Below are 18,275 nucleotides of genomic sequence, written 5' to 3' on the forward strand. Positions count from 1 at the left end.
TAACACCAAAACCAAAAACACAAAAACAAACAATCCAATTTAAAAGTGGGCAGAGGAGAAGCCGCAGCATTGCAAAGATGGCGGAGGGAGAGCAAAGGAAAAAGATCCCTTTGGTTCCAGAAAATCTCCTGAAAAAGAGGAAGGCTTATCAGGCCCTCAAAGCCACCCAGGCAAAGCAGGCACTTTTGGAAAAGAAGGAGCAGAGGAAAGGAAAAGATATCAAGTTTAAGCGACTGGAATGGTTCCTACACGATGCCTGGCGGCAGCAGCGTGACAAAGTACGCCTCAGACGACTGGAAGTGAAACCTCATGGTTTGGAAGTGCCAGATGAACACTCCTTGGCCTTTGTTGTACGCATCCAAAGGATTAATGGAGTGAGTTTAGTGGTACAGAGGACCATTGCAAGGCTTCGCCTGAAGAAGATTTTCAGTGGTGTCTTTGTCAAAGTGACCCCCCGAACCATAAAAACACTGCGTATAGTGGAACCTTATGTGACCTGGGGCTTTCCAAATCTGAAGTCTGTCCGGGAACTCATCTTGAAACGTGGACAAGCCAAGGTCAAGAATAAAATCATCCCTTTGACAGACAACACAGTGATTGAGGAGCACCTAGGGAAGTTTGGTATCATTTGCTTGGAAGACCTCATTCATGGAATTGCCTTCCCGGGGAAGAACTTCCAGGTGATCTCAGGGTTCTTATGCCCTTTCCAGCTCTCAGTGGCCCGTCATGCGACCAAGAATAGAGTAGGTTTCCTCAAGGAGATGGGCTTACCTGGCTATCGAGGTGAACGCATCAATCAGCTCATCCGACAGCTGAACTAACCCAGAATATCTGAGAGCACAGTGCTTTGGAAGCATGTATTTTTGTTTTTCGGAATTATCCAGTGTCATCAAAGAAGATTATTTTCTGGTATATCTTCAGAAACTAGAGAGGAGTAGTCAGGGAAAAGATGGTGATGCTCCTGACAGGCACTTCTTATCACGGCCCAGTTCCAGAGGAAAAGTCCAGTGTGTTTTCCACATTGGCCACTGCTGCCATCTTTGAAATCAGCAAAGGACTCATGCCATGCAGGAGGGGTCCTGCTTTGCCCCATCTCCTATCCAGGGGTTTAATGTTGATGAATGAATACCAAGCCCAGAAGCATACTTGAACCTGAGGGTTCATAGGCCTTGTTTTGGGAGGAACTTGAAATACATTTAGAAGAGCACAAAAACAGTGCTCTGTTGTGTCTGTTGTGAGTCCATCTTCTAACTTTTCAGTGACAGCTTTGCAAGTTCTCTAGCTTGGCTGGCTCTAAATGTATCTGGTGGCTTCCTTACCATAGCTCAGGGTTTTAGCCTCTTGGATCTATGAGAAGGGAAGGACCATTTCCCCAGGAAAACGTGCATACACTCCAATTTTTGCTTGGAAGTTTAGGGTGTTCATAGACTCTTCTCGGAACCATGCACCTTACATGAGAAAGTCCTGCCTGCACTATCAGGATTGGTTACCCAGGCCCCGACCTCCCTAATCTGGTTCCACGTCCTGTGGAAGACCAAAGCTTTTTCTCTTCAAACTAATGGGTGTTTCCTGTTAACACAGTGGTAGAGTATAAGCCCCTGTACCATCTTTAACTTGGGACTTGCCCACCATATATTTCTGCTGGGCTTAGGATGGAATTTTCTGGTCTCCCTGATGACCAGTCCTTTGCTTAAAAACCCAAATCATAGGGAGGGGAAGGTAGGAGTTGAAGGTGGAAGAAGGTACAGAGATAAATGGTAATGGGGAAAAAAAAATGCACTATAAAAATAAAAGCAAGGGACAGTTTGGGAATTACATCCCTATTTTTGACAACCATATGTATGTTTTATACAAAGTTTATTTTGGCATTTTTATGTTAGGAGGCATTTCAATAAAATAATCTTTAAAAAGAAAAAAAAAAAAAAAAAGTGGGCAGAGGACCTCAATAGACATTTTCCCAAAGAAGTCAGTAGACATGCAAAGATGGTCACTATCACTAATAATCAGAGAAACACATATTAAAACCACAATGAGACAGCACCTCACACCTGTCAGAATGGCCATTATCAATAAATCAACAAACAACAAGTGCTGGTGAGGATGTGGAGAAAAGGGAATCCTTGTGCACTATTCGTGGGAATGCAGACTGGTGCAGCAACTGTGGAAAGAGTATGGAGTTACCTCAAAAATTAAAAATGGAACTGCCTTATGACCCAGCAATTCCACTTCTGGGAGTATATCCAAAGAAACCCAAAACACTAATTCAAAAAAATCTATACCTCCATGTTCATTGCAGTATTATTTACAATAGCCAAGCTATGGAAGCAGCCCACATGTCCACTGATAAGTGAATAAGTGGTACATATCATACAATGGAATATCACTCAGCCATAAAAGAGAATGAAATCTTGTCATTTGCTACAACATGGATGGACCTAGAGGGTATTATGCTAAGTAAAATAAGTCAGAGAAAGACAAATGCCACATGATTCCACCTGTGGATTCTAAAAAACAAAATAGAAACAAACTCACAGATACAGAGAAAAAATTGATGGTTGCCAGATGGGAGGTGGGCCTGGAGGCTGGATGAAAAAGGGGACAGGATTAAAAAGCACAAATTGACAGGTATAAAATAGTAACAAGAATGTAAAACTACAATATAGGGAATATAGTCAATTATATTGTAATAATTATGTATAAGGCCAGGTGGGTACTAGACTAGTAGACTTATTGGAAGGGATCACTTTGTAATTATATAAACATCTAATCATGATGTTGTATACCTGATACTAATATAATATTGTACGTCCACTATAATTGAAAAAACGTCAGGCTTTTGGTTGTGTGACTTGAGCCTGCTTGGATTTTGATATGCCACTGGCCAAAATAGTCTGAATTTCTTTATTTCCCCAAGTTTCCAGCAATTTATGCTGATTTACCAGATTTCACTCAGTCCCCTAACGGCGGCTATCTTGCCTTCTTTAGCTTGAGGGGTACCCTAGTTGAAATACTCCTAATTCAGCCAGATTTGCTGTTTCTGACTGCCAGCCCAGTTCCTGAGACCTTCAGGACCTTGTAGGTGAGGTCGGCTACAAGCCCAAATGTTGTGGCCGCCTGAGTCTTACCCTGAAACATCTAGGGTCCCGCACACCCCAATTTTCCACCTGGAAGGACTGGGACAAACAAACCCGAAGAACTCAGAACGCACGGTAAGTGGAGTTCAATCCTGGAGAAGCTTACCCGCAACGCGGTGAGCGGCCCGCGAGGCAGCGCGCACAGGGGCTCCGTGGCTTCCTGCACCTGCGTCGAGGAGCAGGCCCCGGACTCCTCAGCACCTGTCCTCGGTACCACCTTGTCGCCAAAACTTTCGACTGACAAAACAAAAACAATTTAGTAACAGCGTGGTGTCCTTTATCCTGGGGAAACAAGCCATGGACTTCGGGAGCCAGAGCCTCCCAAGCAGCCATGTCCGAGAGATTTGGGCAAGAGCGCAGCCCGGTACGGTGTGGGGAGAGGCGAGGCAGGAGCAGCAGGCTGGGCAGGCGTGGGGATTTCCCTGGCAGACAGGAGGGCCGATTCGCTAGGGTCAGGCAAACTAGCTGCAGTTGAGCTGCAGGACTGTGCTTGAGCTAGAGCAGGTTTCCTGGGCAGGTGTTTCCGGTGAGTCCAGGCTGACTTAGTGCAGGTTAAGATCTGTAACGTGAACCTTCATTTTGTGGGCTCCTATATACGAATTACCTTTTTAGAGCTTACCGGTATGAACAGGCTTTTGATTATCTTCCTACATTGTCCCAAAGCAGGATACTAGCAGAGCTCCTTCTCCCTCTGTAGAAATTAAAGCTTTTATCAGCTGAACTTTATATACTACAAGAGAACTAGCCTAATCAGTGGTTCTCATTTCTGGTGGCTTATTAGAATCACCTCTGAAACTTTAAACTTTTTTTTGTATTTTTAGGTTTTACTAGATTCTTTGGAACCCAGTGAGGGAGGCCCCAGTCTCCCTCTCAGATTTTAATTGAATTGGTTGCCGTGGAATTTTGAGCCGCAGGTGTCTTTTTGTTTTGTTTTTTAAAGGTCCAGAGATGATACTAATGTGTTTGTGATTCCTTGGCATAAAGGTGAGGGAGGGAGGTGGAATCTAAACACATCTTCAAAATCCATATGCTTAAGTATTGAAATATAAAATGGGTTGATAGCCCTTGTTGGTGTTGCTCAGTGGGTTGAGTGCCCACCTCTGAACTGAAAGGTCACATGCCTGAGTTGTGGGCCAGGTCCTCAGTTGGGGGTGTGTGAGAGGCAGCCACACATTGATGTTTCTCTCCCTCTTTCTCCCTCCTTTCCCCGCTCTCTAAAATTAAATAAATAAAATCTTAAAAAGAAAAAAAGAAAGAAAAATAAAGGGGGATGACAAATGCTCATGGAGGAGAATGAATAGAAAGTGAATTTTCCTCCAGTACAGGATTATGCTTTTGGCATTTGTAAATTCAGAACCTCTTGGACGTGTTAACACAGCCCCAGTGAGGAGGACCACCAGGTGTGGCTCTGCAGGGCATGCACTGCCCGAAGGTCTTTGGGTGAGCGGAGATGAGAATGGAATCCAGCCCTGGGTCTCTACCCAAACCCTGAAGTGGCCTCCGCATTGAAACTCTCACAGAGATAAAAGTAGCAGCCCTCACATGAGTGTTCGAGTCAAAAAGCTGCTTCTCCTTCCAAATTTAGGGTGTGCACTGGAAGCGCAAATGCGAGTTTAAAATAAGAGGCTTAATTCTCCACTGTGAAAAATAAGGGAAGAGATTTTCCTCCCATCCCCTTTTGTCAGAATATTTACCTTAGAAAACTTGTAAACACAAGTATTTTCTCAGCCCCTTTGAAATGTATCTTTTTTGAAACTACATAAGCCTCTGTCAGCTTAGGATTTAGGAATGTCTTTAAAGACTGAGAGCCAAGCCCTGACTGCTGTGGCTCAGTGGATAGAGCGTCTGCCTGCGAGCCAGGTGTCACTGGTTCGATTCCCAGTCAGGGCACATGACTAGGTTGCAGGTCAGGTCCCCAGTTGGGGGCACAAGTGTGGTGAGAGGCAACCACACAGTGATGTTTCTCTCCCTCTCTTCCTCCTTTCCCTCTCTCTAAAAATAAATAAATAAAAGTAAAAAAAAGACTGGGAGCCATCTCTCTGACTTACAAACATCAGGAGGTAGCACCACTTTCCCCAGTTTCTGTGGGAGGGAGGAGGAGTTCAGGTTGTAAAGAACCTCCTGTCATAAAGACAGGAGTTTTGTATCCCCTCATCCCTCTGGATCAAGTCGATTAGCTAACATAGGTGGTCACCCCAATTACCAGGTCAAGTTAGGAAGAACTGTATGTGACTAATGGTGCTGTCAAGTTCTCTTAGTTAACAATTAATTACTGTTTATCTTAGGAACAGGTATGTAATGGGTTGCATCTGCTTGGCTATAGAGAAGGTCCAGATTTCTTTGTCTTTGCAGTCAATCTCTTGGCCAATTGCCTGTGATGAGCATCACATTCTGGTTTAATGCTCAGTTGATAATAAATGTGGTTTCTTTCCCTACTACCTTTGTGGAGAGGATTTCTGGACTGAAAGATTTGAGTTTTCAAAAAATTACACTTCCCCAGTAGCACCTTCACCCTCTAAAGTTACTACTGTCTTGTTTCTCCTGCCTTCCTAGTCCATGAGGAGAAGTACCTAAGGTTTATGGGTGTTTTTGTTATAAACCTCCTCCCTTCTACCCAGCTTCTAACATAGAAGTCAGAGTAATCTGAAATAGTCATGTTATAAGAAGTTGAAGTTATGATTGTAGTTTTTCCGCTTGTGGTTGAGTAATTACATGCCAGTCTGTCATGTTGAATAAGAAATATGAGTTAGTATTCTCACTTCTTTAACAGAAAAAAAGTAATTTTGTATACAGATTTTTTTGACACATAGAAACTAAATTTTTTATAATCCAATCTGTTCATCTTTCTCTATGTGACCTCCTTCATTACTTTTCATTTTAAAAAATTTATCGAAGTGGTCCTGGCCAGGTAGCTCAGTTGGTTGGAGCATCACCCCAACATACCCAGGTTGTGGATTTGACCCCCAGTCAGAACACATACAAGAATCAACTAATGAATGCATAAGTAAGTGGAACAAATAATCTATATCTTTTCTCTCTCTCTCTCTCAAATCAATAAGTAAAAATTTTTTTAAATTATCAAAGTAATACATCTACTTTTTTTTTTTAAGGCCAAATAATTCTACATAGCTATAATGAAGAACGGCAGGGCCTTGCCTTACCCATCAATGTCTCAGTATCAGGACTTGCTCAGAGACAGAGAATGAAGGAGCTATGACAGAGATTTTACCTGACACAATGTGTTGTGGCAGCCCGTTGAACAGTCTGTGTAAGGCTTTTGCTTCTGCGTCTGGGCCTGAGGCCTAAAATCAGCAAGGCAGTCTGGAAAGGAAGGTAGACTTTAAGTGGAGGAGAGGAAGGACGAACCTGAACCTGCATCAGTCTCTGGTGCTTGCCAAGTCTCCAGTTTGGATGATTTAGGTGCCCTTCAACGCAGAACTAAAAGGGGCTTAAGCCTAAGAGTCACATCTGAGTTCTTTCCTAGAATCACTAATGCATGAAATTAACTAAATCTCTGAATTTATTTCCTCAATATATCATTTATCTCCCCTGCAAGGGTTTAAGAACTATTTATTAAATGTCCTATATACTTATGGACTAAAAATTGGTGTTTCCTTGCCACAGTTGGGCAGTCTGAAAACAAATACTGTGTTTATGTATGCTCATTGTAGAAAAGTTGGAAAATACTGAAAAGTATAAAGAAAAATGCAAACAAAAGCACTATTACTTACTTGGGCATTCACCTCTTGCCATTTGGGTTCTTTCTTGTTTCTTCCTGGAGCTGACGTGCTGGCTTATATTTTGGGGAGTGTAGGAGATAGACCCTCCTACAAAAGGTATGGTTTACATATCTGGTATGAAGTAAAAAACAGTTCCTAAAACATGCCCAGGGTGGCAAAGCAAAATCCACAAAATGCCCCTCTCATTTCTGATCCATGACAGAACATTATTCTGAGTATGTGTACTATATCTGTGTATTTATGAATACACACATACACATGTAAAATAATTTTTTTAATCCACTGTCCTTATGATTTCACTTACTTATAGCTGAAATGTAATTGCGATTCAAACTTCTCTATTGCAAACTTAGTTCTGGAAAAGCCTTTCACAGACAAGAACGTGAGTGGTTTGGGTTAATTTGCTTTTAGCTACTCATGATAAGATTTATTTGTGTATGAGGAATCATTAAAGACCATTTTTAAAACATCCTGTTAAAACAACTTAGAATATAACAATTTGAAATTCTACCTGAGTTGGCTGTTTACAAGAGAATTTGAAGTTTAAGCCAAAGTTAGTATAAACTAGTATTAATTAAAATACTGATGGGCATCTTAAGAACATCTAACTTAAAACTCTATACTCATGGACAAGAGGGTGAGAATTGACTGTGGGAGAAGGGGTGGGCTGGGAGCAATAGGGGAAAAAATGTGACAACTGTAATAGAAGAACAATAAAAAGAAAAATAAAAAACTCTATACTAAGCACCTACCATAAGCCAGCACCTGGGTTAGGAGCTGTGGAAGTTACAAAGACAAATAAATAAAACACACCATCTCTACATGCCAGGAAACACAGGGGGTGGGAGTGGGGGGACCTAGGCCAACAGAAATAGAAACAAATGTAATAAGAGATTGATTTCAAGGAGCCATGGGAATCTAGAAAGGTCTCATGGAGTGATATAATTTGAGGGCCTGAAGCAAGCCACAACAGTTAAAAGCAAGGATGTAGAAAAACTTTGGATAGTAGCTATGTTTCTGAAAAAGTAACAGTTCAGCAGACTGATGAATTAAGTTCTAAGTCATTCCGCTACAGAAACAGCAAGATGCTGGTTGAGTCCTCAGACTTACTTGTGGAATTGTAGAAAACGGTATTAAGAACTCAGCCAGGAAAATGAGGATGGTGTCAGGGAGAAACATTTGATTTGTGGTTAAGAAGGCAGAGATAAGGCTGGGAATAAATATAGACCAGGCAGGCCTTTGAGATCAGGAAAAATGGTACGAATCTACCCTGTAAGCAATGGGAGTCACCGGTATTCACTGAGGAAGAAAGTGAAAATTCAATGTATTTTAAAAGGTACTATACAAATATCTACCAATTTATAAACAAATGGTCAATATATGCTCTGGTTTTTAACTATTTCCTCATTTTAGGTCCTGGTCAGGAAGCTCAGTTGGTTAGAGCATCATCCCAATATACCACGGTTGTGGGTTCAATCCCCCATCAGGGTATATACAGGAATCAACCAATGAAGGCATAAATAAGTGAGACAAAACTCAATGTTTCTCTTTCTTCCTTCCTCTCACCCCCTAAAATCAATAACAGTAAATAAATATTGCCTCATTTTAATAAATATCTTACATTAAGTGTTCATTTTATCAATCAGCTATTCTTTGACATTCCTAAAATCTATTATATATTGATGACAAACCTGTCACTCCAATTTATGAAAACTACAACACTGCTGTTTTCTATTTGTAGCATTTTTTGGATCAAAGCCCTACTTACTCATTTAAATTAAATAAATCCAAAGTAAATACACTGTGAAAAATATATTTTAATACATTGTGAAAAATACATTGTGAAAAATTCACTGTATTAAAATGTATTTCTTAAAATACATTTTAATACATTTAAAATGCATTGAATATTAGCATTTAGAAAGTTATTTACAACGGCATTTACAATCAATTTTGCTAAAATTTTTGTGAACAGAAAGATAACTATACACAGAGCTAACTATGAACACAGAACTCTATCTACAGTTGTTTCTTTCCAGCTCACAAACCCTAACCGCGTAGAAAAGGCTAACAGTTAAAGGTGCTATAGCTCAAAATCATTATGCTTAGATTCTGACAAATTCTCCTGGGTTAAAAAATGCTGGTTAAGCCAGAAGAGGAGGCAAGCATGTACAATCTCCACTTCTTCCCATTTTCACACCATTGCTCCCTGACTTGACTGACTTGCACTTGAAATAAACCTGTACCCGAATTCTGGGCAATTTCATATACAACAGGCCTTCTAAGCCCGAGGCATTGCTTTAAGTCTATTATTGAGTTCATAGCAAATTGGTTTAATTTTAGGGTAGACGTTATTTTAGCTATCAATGCTAATTATTACCTTTATTTTCAATTACAAAAAAAATTTATAAATTTATTTTTCAGCTATAGCTGACCTATTAATCATTTTTATGGCCATCCAATGCTTGTTCTAATGGTAGTCAAGAAACGACCAAGATACCTGAACTGTACGTTTCCTATGTGCTTTTAGTGAGGTTAGCTGTCTGCGCTATAAAATTTTACGGTTAGATTGAAAGCCTCATTTTGACTGAGAATGTGGGAGAGAACATTAAGATCAACAAAATGATTCTGAATCCCTGTGTGCTACAGAATTAGATGAAAATTTTAAAAGGAAAGGTCTGGGCTAATAAAATTATCCACCAATCACTTTCCTTCAGGTTAAAGCCGCCAACAATCTGCCATAGTAATTTCTAGAAGAGAAAATAAAGTTTGTGTAACTTTGGGATAGCTACTGTTGGTCATAGCTACATTTTATTTGGTTCATTCCTTGATCAGAAATTCAAATCTTAATTCATATATTGTTCTTATAGGAAAAAAAATCCATTTTATAGGTTTCTAGAAATAAATTATGAATGAAAATAGACACTATGTTCCTAATGGTCTCTCTGGGAAGATACACATACAGAATGTAATATTTAAGTTCAAAATAATTTAATTATTTTCTATCCTTTTTAGTTTTTCAAGTGACTAGTAATAAATAAGCTAATGATTACTGAGTAGTAGGGGAAAACTTTTTAGTCATTTTTCCATCTAAGAATTTCATTAAACAAACATGTGGCATATCTTGTAGTAGTATAAATAGACAAAAACTGGAAATCCAGTTTTACTTTTTAAACTACAAATGGTTGGCAACTGTTTCCTTAATAGTTATTGCAGGAGTAGGTCCAACATGAGTCCATATATAGCCCTTTTCTGGTCTGGTGGGAACTGTGGGAAATGGTGACGAACGTGACTTGAAATATTCAGAAGGTGCATGACAAACAAATTCCAAGTATTCCATCTTCCTTGGAAGATCCTCCTCTGGTCCTAAAGGCAGCCAATGGAAAGGTTAAACACATTTTGAACATATATATTATTATCATAAAATGTTATAATATCTAGACACTAGGAGAAACCACTCTGGTGGTGACTTGACATTAGCCCTTGGAACATGTATTACTCTGAAGTTACTCTATTATTTTTTCCCCTTTAACTGCTTAAGGAATATAGCATTCTCCCCAAAAGTGACTCAATATAGAAAGGAAGCTAAAAACAATATTTAGCCTTACATAGTGCTTATTATATGCTCACATTGTTCTTAGTGCTGTTCATATATCAATACTTTGAATCCTCACAAAAGCCCTCTGTGGTAGGCACTATCATTATTTCAATTTTACATATGAGGAAAATGAGGCAAGAAAGAGTAAGGAACCTGTCCAATACCACATAGCTATTAAGTGTATGGGCTACGAACCCAGACAGTCTGGCTACGAAGTTTGTGCTCTGGAGTCTGAGGGTTAGGAACCGAGGAAGCAGAGCCCCAGAGGTGACTCTGTCACATTACTGCCTCTGCCGAGAATCCCATCCAACAGATCAGGTAAATGCAAGTCCACCCTTTTATGTACTTACAAGCAGAAGACTAAAACTCGTCATGTATCAAACTTGATATGCAGGTGAGAATGACAGTGGAATGTTATTTGTCCCTGAGTTGTTTTTTTTTTCCTCAGGATGCAAAAGTAACACATGTTCATTGCATAAAGGTTAAAAAGTTCAGACTAATTTAAAAACTCTGAACACTTTCAGAACTGAATTAATCAGTAACTTCTTGTGAGTCTACATGAAGAGCTGTTTGTACCATCTCTTTTGGCAGCACTGAAATTAGTAAGAGTACAGTGGCTGCCATTTCAACAATCAATGATTTTTAATAAAAAGGTCTAGAATGATATGTGTAACATGTAGGATACATATTGAGAACATATAAGATTCTAGGAATAACCATGACAGTTCCTTCAGAAATTTTTTTTTGAGCGAATTTTTTATAAGTAACCTAGTTCCTGAGCAATGAATTCTTTTAGTAGTTTAATCCTGGGTCACTAAAAAAAAAAAAAAAATTGTGTTTTTTTTTATTTGTTTTAATTTTATTTTTATTATTTTTCTATTACAGTTGTCCCACTTTTTCCCTCATTGCTCCCCCCCCCCAGCCCAACCCTTCTCCCACAGTCAATCCCCACCCCGTTGTCCATGTCCATGGGTTATTTCAAAAAAATCTTATCCACATCACTTTTTGCAAGTGCATACTGCCCTGATCTAAGAAACTGACAGCACTCAAACCCAGCTATATAAATGTCTTTCATGTTTTCTATAAAGCTTACTTTATTGTACTTAATGATATTTATGCTTCTATGTTGAATGATACTATGTTGAAGCCCTAACCCTCAACGTGATGGTATTTGGAGACAGGGGCTTTAGGGAAGTAACTAAGGTTAAATGAGGTCATATGGGTGGGACCCTAATCTGTTAGGATTAAGTTCTTATAAGAAGAGAGACTGAAGAAGCTGGTGGTCCACAAGTCAGGAAGAGAGGTCCACCAGAAATCAACCAGAACTTCCAGCATTCTGTTGTTTAAGCCATTCAGCTTGTGGTATTGTCCAAGCAGTCTTATACATAATAACAAGAGACTTAATTGGGACCTGTACCATTTGTCTAACTCACCTATGATGTAGGATGCTGGATCAAATTGGTCCCTGGGGCTAGAAAGAGTGGGAATGAGCCATGTCAGCGCTGCGCTCTTCTCACAATACTGGTCCTGGATAAAACCCCTGATCTGAGCATAGTAGGGTTTTCCATCTTGTTCATCAATCACAGAAACAACATCTCCAATTTGGTAATATACTCCCTGGGGGAAACAGAAGATAATCCCATATTTAAAGAAAACAGAATACCACCACAGCTATGAACTGGAACTTCCTTAATGTAAAAGCAAGTTTTTAAAGTCGTCAATAAAAGGTTGCTGAAATGGACTAATGTACCAATGTTTATATGCTCGATGCCAATTCTAAAGCTGTTTCACTTGTGAATATAAAAAAAATTTCATAAACACACAACTTGCATTTGGAGAGAACATGTGTCTATAAAAATACTTTGATTTCCTACTTTGGCTAGAACCATCGAGTACAGGAAGGTTAAGTGACTTGCTGAAAGCCACACAAGGCAGAGCTGCAGCTGAGGTTCCTAAACCAGCTTGGCAGTCTATCTCTGTGTTTATCTCGTGAAAATATACTCTATATACCTTCCTCTTCAACCATCAAGGAAAAGAGATACTATAAATTCAAACAAAAGAAATGATGAAACTTTTAAAAATTATCATCAGTCTTTAGGATAGTTTTACCCTCAATTTACATACCTCACTTGCACTTGTCTCTTCCCTTCCTGTTCACTGCTAATTCTGGCATTCATACCATATTCTCCTTCATACCCAACTAACTAATCTGTGCATGTCTTGTGTTTAGGCCTCTCCCATATACCCCATACCTTCTTCCCTAGTTCTTGAACTGGAAATAACCTCTCATTTGAACATCCATAATGGCTGATCCAAATATTTATGACACTCAGCACTTCCTTAGGTGGTTGTGGGTATCTGTAGACCATACTCTCCTTGACTGCAAGAACCAGTCTTCAGGTGCAATTCATTGCTGCTTCTCTCAAAACAGGGCCTTAGCAGCAGGTAGAGCTGCTGGGGTGTGCACCTCAACCATAAAAATGATTGTGAGAAAATATTTTCAGTAATTGAGCTGTGACATGAGCAGCTGACAGACCAGAGGCTTCTCCTGGTGAACCCTTTATCCGTGTATCCAAGGGTGACTGCTGCATCTGGATCATTATGGATGGATATAGTTGATGTGGGCCACAATCCACTACCTGCTATTTCATGGAAACATGGTAGACAGTAATAAATTACTGACACTTGATATAACAGATCTCATGTGCTTTCCATTAAGACATGCCTAAAAATCATTAGTACACTAAGCTATTATCTCAATCAGCTATGAAAATAATACACAAATTTGAAAATGTGATGACGATAATTTGTACTATTCACTGAGTGCTTACTCTATAAGGTGCTTAACATTCATGATTTCACTTGACACAATGAGGTAGTTTCTATTTATAATCCCTGTTTTATAGATGAAGAAACATTAGAGAGCTTGGTCCTAGCTCAGGCACATACCACTTGCCCAAGCAGTAGAGCCAGGAGCTGAGCTCTGAACTTGGTCTCAGGCATTAGGTGGCCTCACCCCATGACTTATGGCTATGTGATCTTGGACAAGTTAATTAACCTCTCTGTGACTTCATGTCTTCATCCATAAAATGGGGATAATAGTACCTACAACATGGAGTGGACTGAATGAAATAAAGCACATGAAATGCTCATCTCAGTGCCTGATAAATAGCAAGCACACACTGAACTTTAGCTATGTGTTATTAACAATGTATGAAATGTTGGAAACAGGAGAGGTGGTTGCCTGGGTATAGACTGTTTTAGACTACACAGATTCTGGGCTAACAAAAAAACTTACACTCAAGGACTATAATTGCTTTTGTTTCTCAATGTTCAGTGCAGTTTGGTCAAGTATAAAGCACTAACTCACATCACTGCCCCTAAGTGACAGTACTTAATGGTTACTGCCTGGGCCAGGCCTACCAGGCCTAAGGGCTCTTTTCTTTGCTCCAACTGCTTTCCTAGTTTTCTGGTTCAAAAATAATGAAACGTCACCTCTCTCACTGAAGAATCGAATGTCCATGGGCTTTGGTCCTAGGAAACCTGACCTTCTGCTTTATCAAAACATCTTGGACTCTCTCTTTTCTACCACAGACTCCCAATAGGTGCTAATCCCCACTGCCCTTACCCTCTCATTCTGCTTAAAGGCATTTTACAATCTCCGTGCCTACTCTGTCCACTAGATATCCTCTACTAGTGTAAGTCCTGCCTCTGTCCTTCTCACTGTCAGTGCCATCACACTGACTAGGATGGCTCACTTGTGCACAACTCCATGTCATATGTTAGGATCTTTAAAACAATTCCCATAATCTACATTTAAAAAATTCTTAAGGTCCTCATATCATATTTCAATAGACAACTTCCCCTCCCACCTCAGCTCTAGATGAGATGTTTTATAATAGCTACCTGTGGGAGAAATAGTTTAGAAAAGGACAAAAAGCACAATCACATTTTGTTACAGAGTAGCAGAGACCTTCAGACTAAGCCAGAATTTTAGTAGTACATTATAATGTAGGCCCAAATCTTCCTTCCGTAACTCCATAGAGGTTTACCTTGTAGAAGATTGATTCAGCAGTGATGATGGTGGAAACTGACTCAGGAGATTTGATGGGCTATGAAAAAAAAAGTAAAAATATTAGTACACTTATACAGTATGTGTGTGTGTGTGTGTGTGTATAGGCATTTTCCCAGCCATATATTATGTAAGAGTTCTGTAATTTGAGAAACACTAAATTTCTTGTTTGGTGACGAAAAATGTAATAAAGTCAAATGATTTCCTGAATGTTGCAGCTTAAACACAATCTGAATATTTCCACTGCTATTTCTGCTACCATTAGCTTAAAAATTGCTGGGAACCAGAGAATAAGCTTCTGATTATGCTGCTGAGAGCTAACACAAGCCCTCTCAAAGCTTTATTACACATTAACATTTTAGTTATAAAAATATATTGCCTCTAATGGCCTAAGCATGACAGAAGTGGAAGTAGTAAAAAATGGGTAGATGAGCACAAAGGGGAAGTGTTTTCCCCTTGATGAACTTTTCCATCTCAACCTAATTATGGAACCAGCTATGAAACTCGATACCATCAGAACGAATATTCTAACAAGCCTGAACTAAGACTAGAAGAAAATTCCTTGGGGGGGAATTGTTATTTTTTATTGTTATAAAAAATTAATTATTTTTTTTAAAGAATAATATAGGAAAGGGCGAAGCCAGAGAACTTGTATGTACAACACATGGACATGAACTAAGGGGGGTGGGATTGCTGGGGGAAGGTGGGTGCTGGGCAGAGGGGAGCAAAGGGGAAAAAAAATTGGAACTATTGTAACAATATAATCAATAAAAATACTTTAAAAAAAGGGAAAAGAAAATTCCTTGGAAGTTCTTAGTAATCTGCCACCACTCACCAATCATTAAAATCTGTTCTTAAGCTGAAATATACACTTTTATGTAACAACAGAGAAAACAGGCCTTCCCAAATATGTCTTGGTATCATCCTTAAAGAGTTTGCTAGAGAAATTGATATTGAAATATCTGCAAAGAACATATTCTACCATATGTAAGAGGAAAACATGTTTAAGTGATATAACTATAATCAAATGAATATTTACTGAACATGTTTTGTATAATCAACGAATACCTAATTTTTAGAAAACTAAATTATAAAAATCTTAAGGACTATTTTCAGTAAGAAAATAATATACTGCACAATACATTGGAGGGCCCTTTTTACGTTTTATGAATGAATAGGCCCAACTTCAGAAATGCCTTTACTGGTAAGTCAACCATTCCTATTCTGAAAAGGAAAGAATACCACATTGAGGTTTTAAAAAGGTGTCCAATTGTGTTTGACCATGTCCCTTTGTATTTACAAAGATAATGAGAATTTACTGCACTAAAAATGTGCTTTAAAATACCCCCACCACAAGTCTTTCAACAATCTATTTCCTTTTCTAAATATTTTATTTATTTTCTGAGAGAGGGGGAAGGAGAAAGAGAGGAAGAGAAACATCAGTGTGTGGTTGCCTCCTGCATGCCCTGAACTGGGGACCTGGCCTGCGACCCAGGCGTGTGCCCTGACTGGGAATCCAACCGAGAATCCTCTGACTCGCAGGCTGGTGCTCAGTCCACTGAGCCACACCAGCCAGGGCCCAACAATCCATTTTCTTACAGCAGAAGAATAGTTAAAGGTTTAGCAAAATTTTAATTCATATTCATCAAATTAACAAGTAAATAAAATATGTTTTCTGGGGCTATAATAACAAACAAATATGGAAATGAATTCCAGTTCTATTAACTTAGATTTTTAAAGAATAAAAAAATATTTTTCTTACTGAACTTGGCCATAAAGAACCCAATAAAATGCACCCAAGGTTTATGCTTCTTCTAGACTCCCATTTTCTATTTCCCAGAGGAAAAAGGAAAACTCCCAAAAGAGAAACATATAACTAACTTCATAAACACTAAACCTCCCACGGCAGAGCCCAGGCCTCTGGAGCAAGCCTGGACCGCTCCCACCAGCCAGAGAAGAGCTACCAACACAAAGTGGTGGCGACAAACCCAAGGGCATTCCAGGAAGAAACATGATCCACACTCATCTTACATTTTTTAACTTAAAAATATGTCTTCTCCCTTTTCCTTTGGTGGAAACTTTCTTTTCAGCAGCTGGAGCAGATTTGTACTTGGTGTTTCTGAGCCGAGCCGACCTCCTGTGAATTTCCTGCTTACTCTGATACATAAATTAAGAGAAAAAGAGAAAGAAATAAAAAGCGTGGAAAGGTTGCTGTTCCGATACAACTGCCTTACAGGGATCCCAGAGCGATGCGCTTTACACGGACATTCAAAAATTAATAAGAGGGCGCCTTTTCTTTTTACGCGGGGTGATCCCACGCGCTCGGCAAATTAAAACTGGGCGAGCCCTAGGCAAGCATCTCCAGAGCCTCCAGGACGGCGCGAGCTGCGAACAACAGGACACGCGGGGACAAGGAGGAAGTCTGTCCATTTGTGTTTGTAAGAGAGAAACCCCTGACACCTCCACTCTCCAACGCCAGAGAGCGGCGTAGGTTTGCCACCTCCTACCACGCAATACTTGTGCTGCCACTTACAATAATGACATGGTAATACTACTAGCATGACATAATGACCAAATACCCTTTGTGAGCAGCATGACCCTATTTACGTATCTGTGGACACTGAGATGTCTGGGTGCTCCCCGAAATATTATTATAACGAGGGGATCCTCCAAGAATTTTTAATTTTCTTGCTTCTTTAGACTAAATTTCTCAGGAGAAACGGTGCTCAGATTGGGACGCACCCACTAAGATCTCCTCAGGGGGTGAGGGTGGCGGCCCGGAGGCCCGCGCCCGCCCGGCCGCAGCCAGCCTTGCGCCCTGGTCGCCTCCGCCGGCGGGAGGGGCCAGAGGAGCTCACCTGCTTGCCGCCCCCTCCCCCGTTGCTCTGGGAAGGGGCGGCTGAAGTGCTGGCGAGGGTCGCCGCACTGAAGCTGCCGCCGCCGCAGCTGTTGCTGCCTCCTGTCCCGCCGGCGGCCCCTGCCCCGGCGCCCCCCGCGCCGCCCGCGCCGCCCGCGCCGCCCGCGCCGCCCCGGCCAGTGCAGTGGTGGCAGAGGATCTCCCCCTGGGAGCTCTTCTTCCACATAGAGGACGACGTGGTCTTGCAGACGCTGCAAGTGGGCTTCAGGCCCAGGGGCATCGTGGCCGGCTCGGGCGGCCCCCGCGGGCGCAGCGACACGGGAATGGCGACGGCCAGCCCCGGCCGCCCGAGGGCCGGCCCGCCAAGTCCAGAGACGGGAAGAACAGCTGGGGCGCGGGCGCCAAGCTGTCCACGCTGGGACCAGGCCGCGGCCTCTGCCCGCTGGAGGCAGGAAGCCGATTCTTCCCGCGGGACGCCCAGCACCAGCCCCGGGCTACGCAAGACTCCCGGAGGCGCCGCCCCGGCAGCACCCGGCCTGACAGGGACGCGGAGCAGCGGCCCTAAGGAGGCTTCCGGCGATGGGCGGAGCCCAGCGCTCTGGGGACCCGCCTGACCGGAAGTGCCCACCCGGAGCGCGCGCTATCGTTCAATTTGCTATTTGCTACTTTTTAACCTTATACCTAGGATTGGCAGGTAAAATGCAGGATGTCCAATTAACTTGAATTTCAGATAAGCACAAATAATTTTTCAATATGTATATCCCATGCAACATTCGTGTTTATCTGAAATTAAACTTAACGAGGCATCCTGTATTTTTATTTGCTAATCTGGCACTCCTGCTTAGGACCCCTTTACACGCTTAAAAATTATAAT

At 41.0% G+C, this 18,275-nt stretch overlaps 2 protein-coding genes across 4 annotated transcripts in view; one reads left to right on the forward strand and one right to left on the reverse strand.

The window, feature by feature from the left end:
• GATAD1 (GATA zinc finger domain containing 1) overlaps positions 1–17,971 on the reverse strand; it is a 484,957-nt gene extending 466,986 nt beyond the window's left edge. For 2 of the 3 annotated variants that reach the window (XR_016513052.1, XM_090287242.1), the window contains exons 1-6: positions 17,403–17,971; positions 16,576–16,701; positions 14,525–14,584; positions 11,906–12,089; positions 6,364–6,455; positions 3,241–3,371 (exon numbers count right to left, since the gene is read on the reverse strand). Coding sequence is in view for 2 of the 3 variants with exons in the window: in XM_090287242.1 (XP_090143368.1) it covers positions 3,241–3,371; positions 6,364–6,455; positions 11,906–12,089; positions 14,525–14,584; positions 16,576–16,701; positions 17,403–17,681 (872 nt within the window). In the remaining variant the exon portion in view is untranslated. Of the gene's footprint in view, positions 1–3,240; positions 3,372–6,363; positions 6,456–8,683; positions 10,241–11,905; positions 12,090–14,524; positions 14,585–16,575; positions 16,702–17,402 lie in introns of those variants that run through there. The other variant, XM_090287243.1, reaches the window with a different exon arrangement.
• On the forward strand, positions 59–1,215 carry LOC150001565 (large ribosomal subunit protein uL30). Its single transcript, XM_090287857.1, has one exon. It carries the CDS (start codon positions 78–80, stop codon positions 819–821), a length of 744 nt encoding a protein of 247 aa, XP_090143983.1. The 5' UTR covers positions 59–77; the 3' UTR covers positions 822–1,215.
• Positions 17,972–18,275: the final 304 nt, after the last annotated feature.

Source organism: Furipterus horrens, unplaced genomic scaffold, assembly GCF_987537825.1.
Source record: "Furipterus horrens unplaced genomic scaffold, mFurHor1.1.pri manual_scaffold_9, whole genome shotgun sequence".
NCBI lineage: Eukaryota > Metazoa > Chordata > Mammalia > Chiroptera > Furipteridae > Furipterus > Furipterus horrens.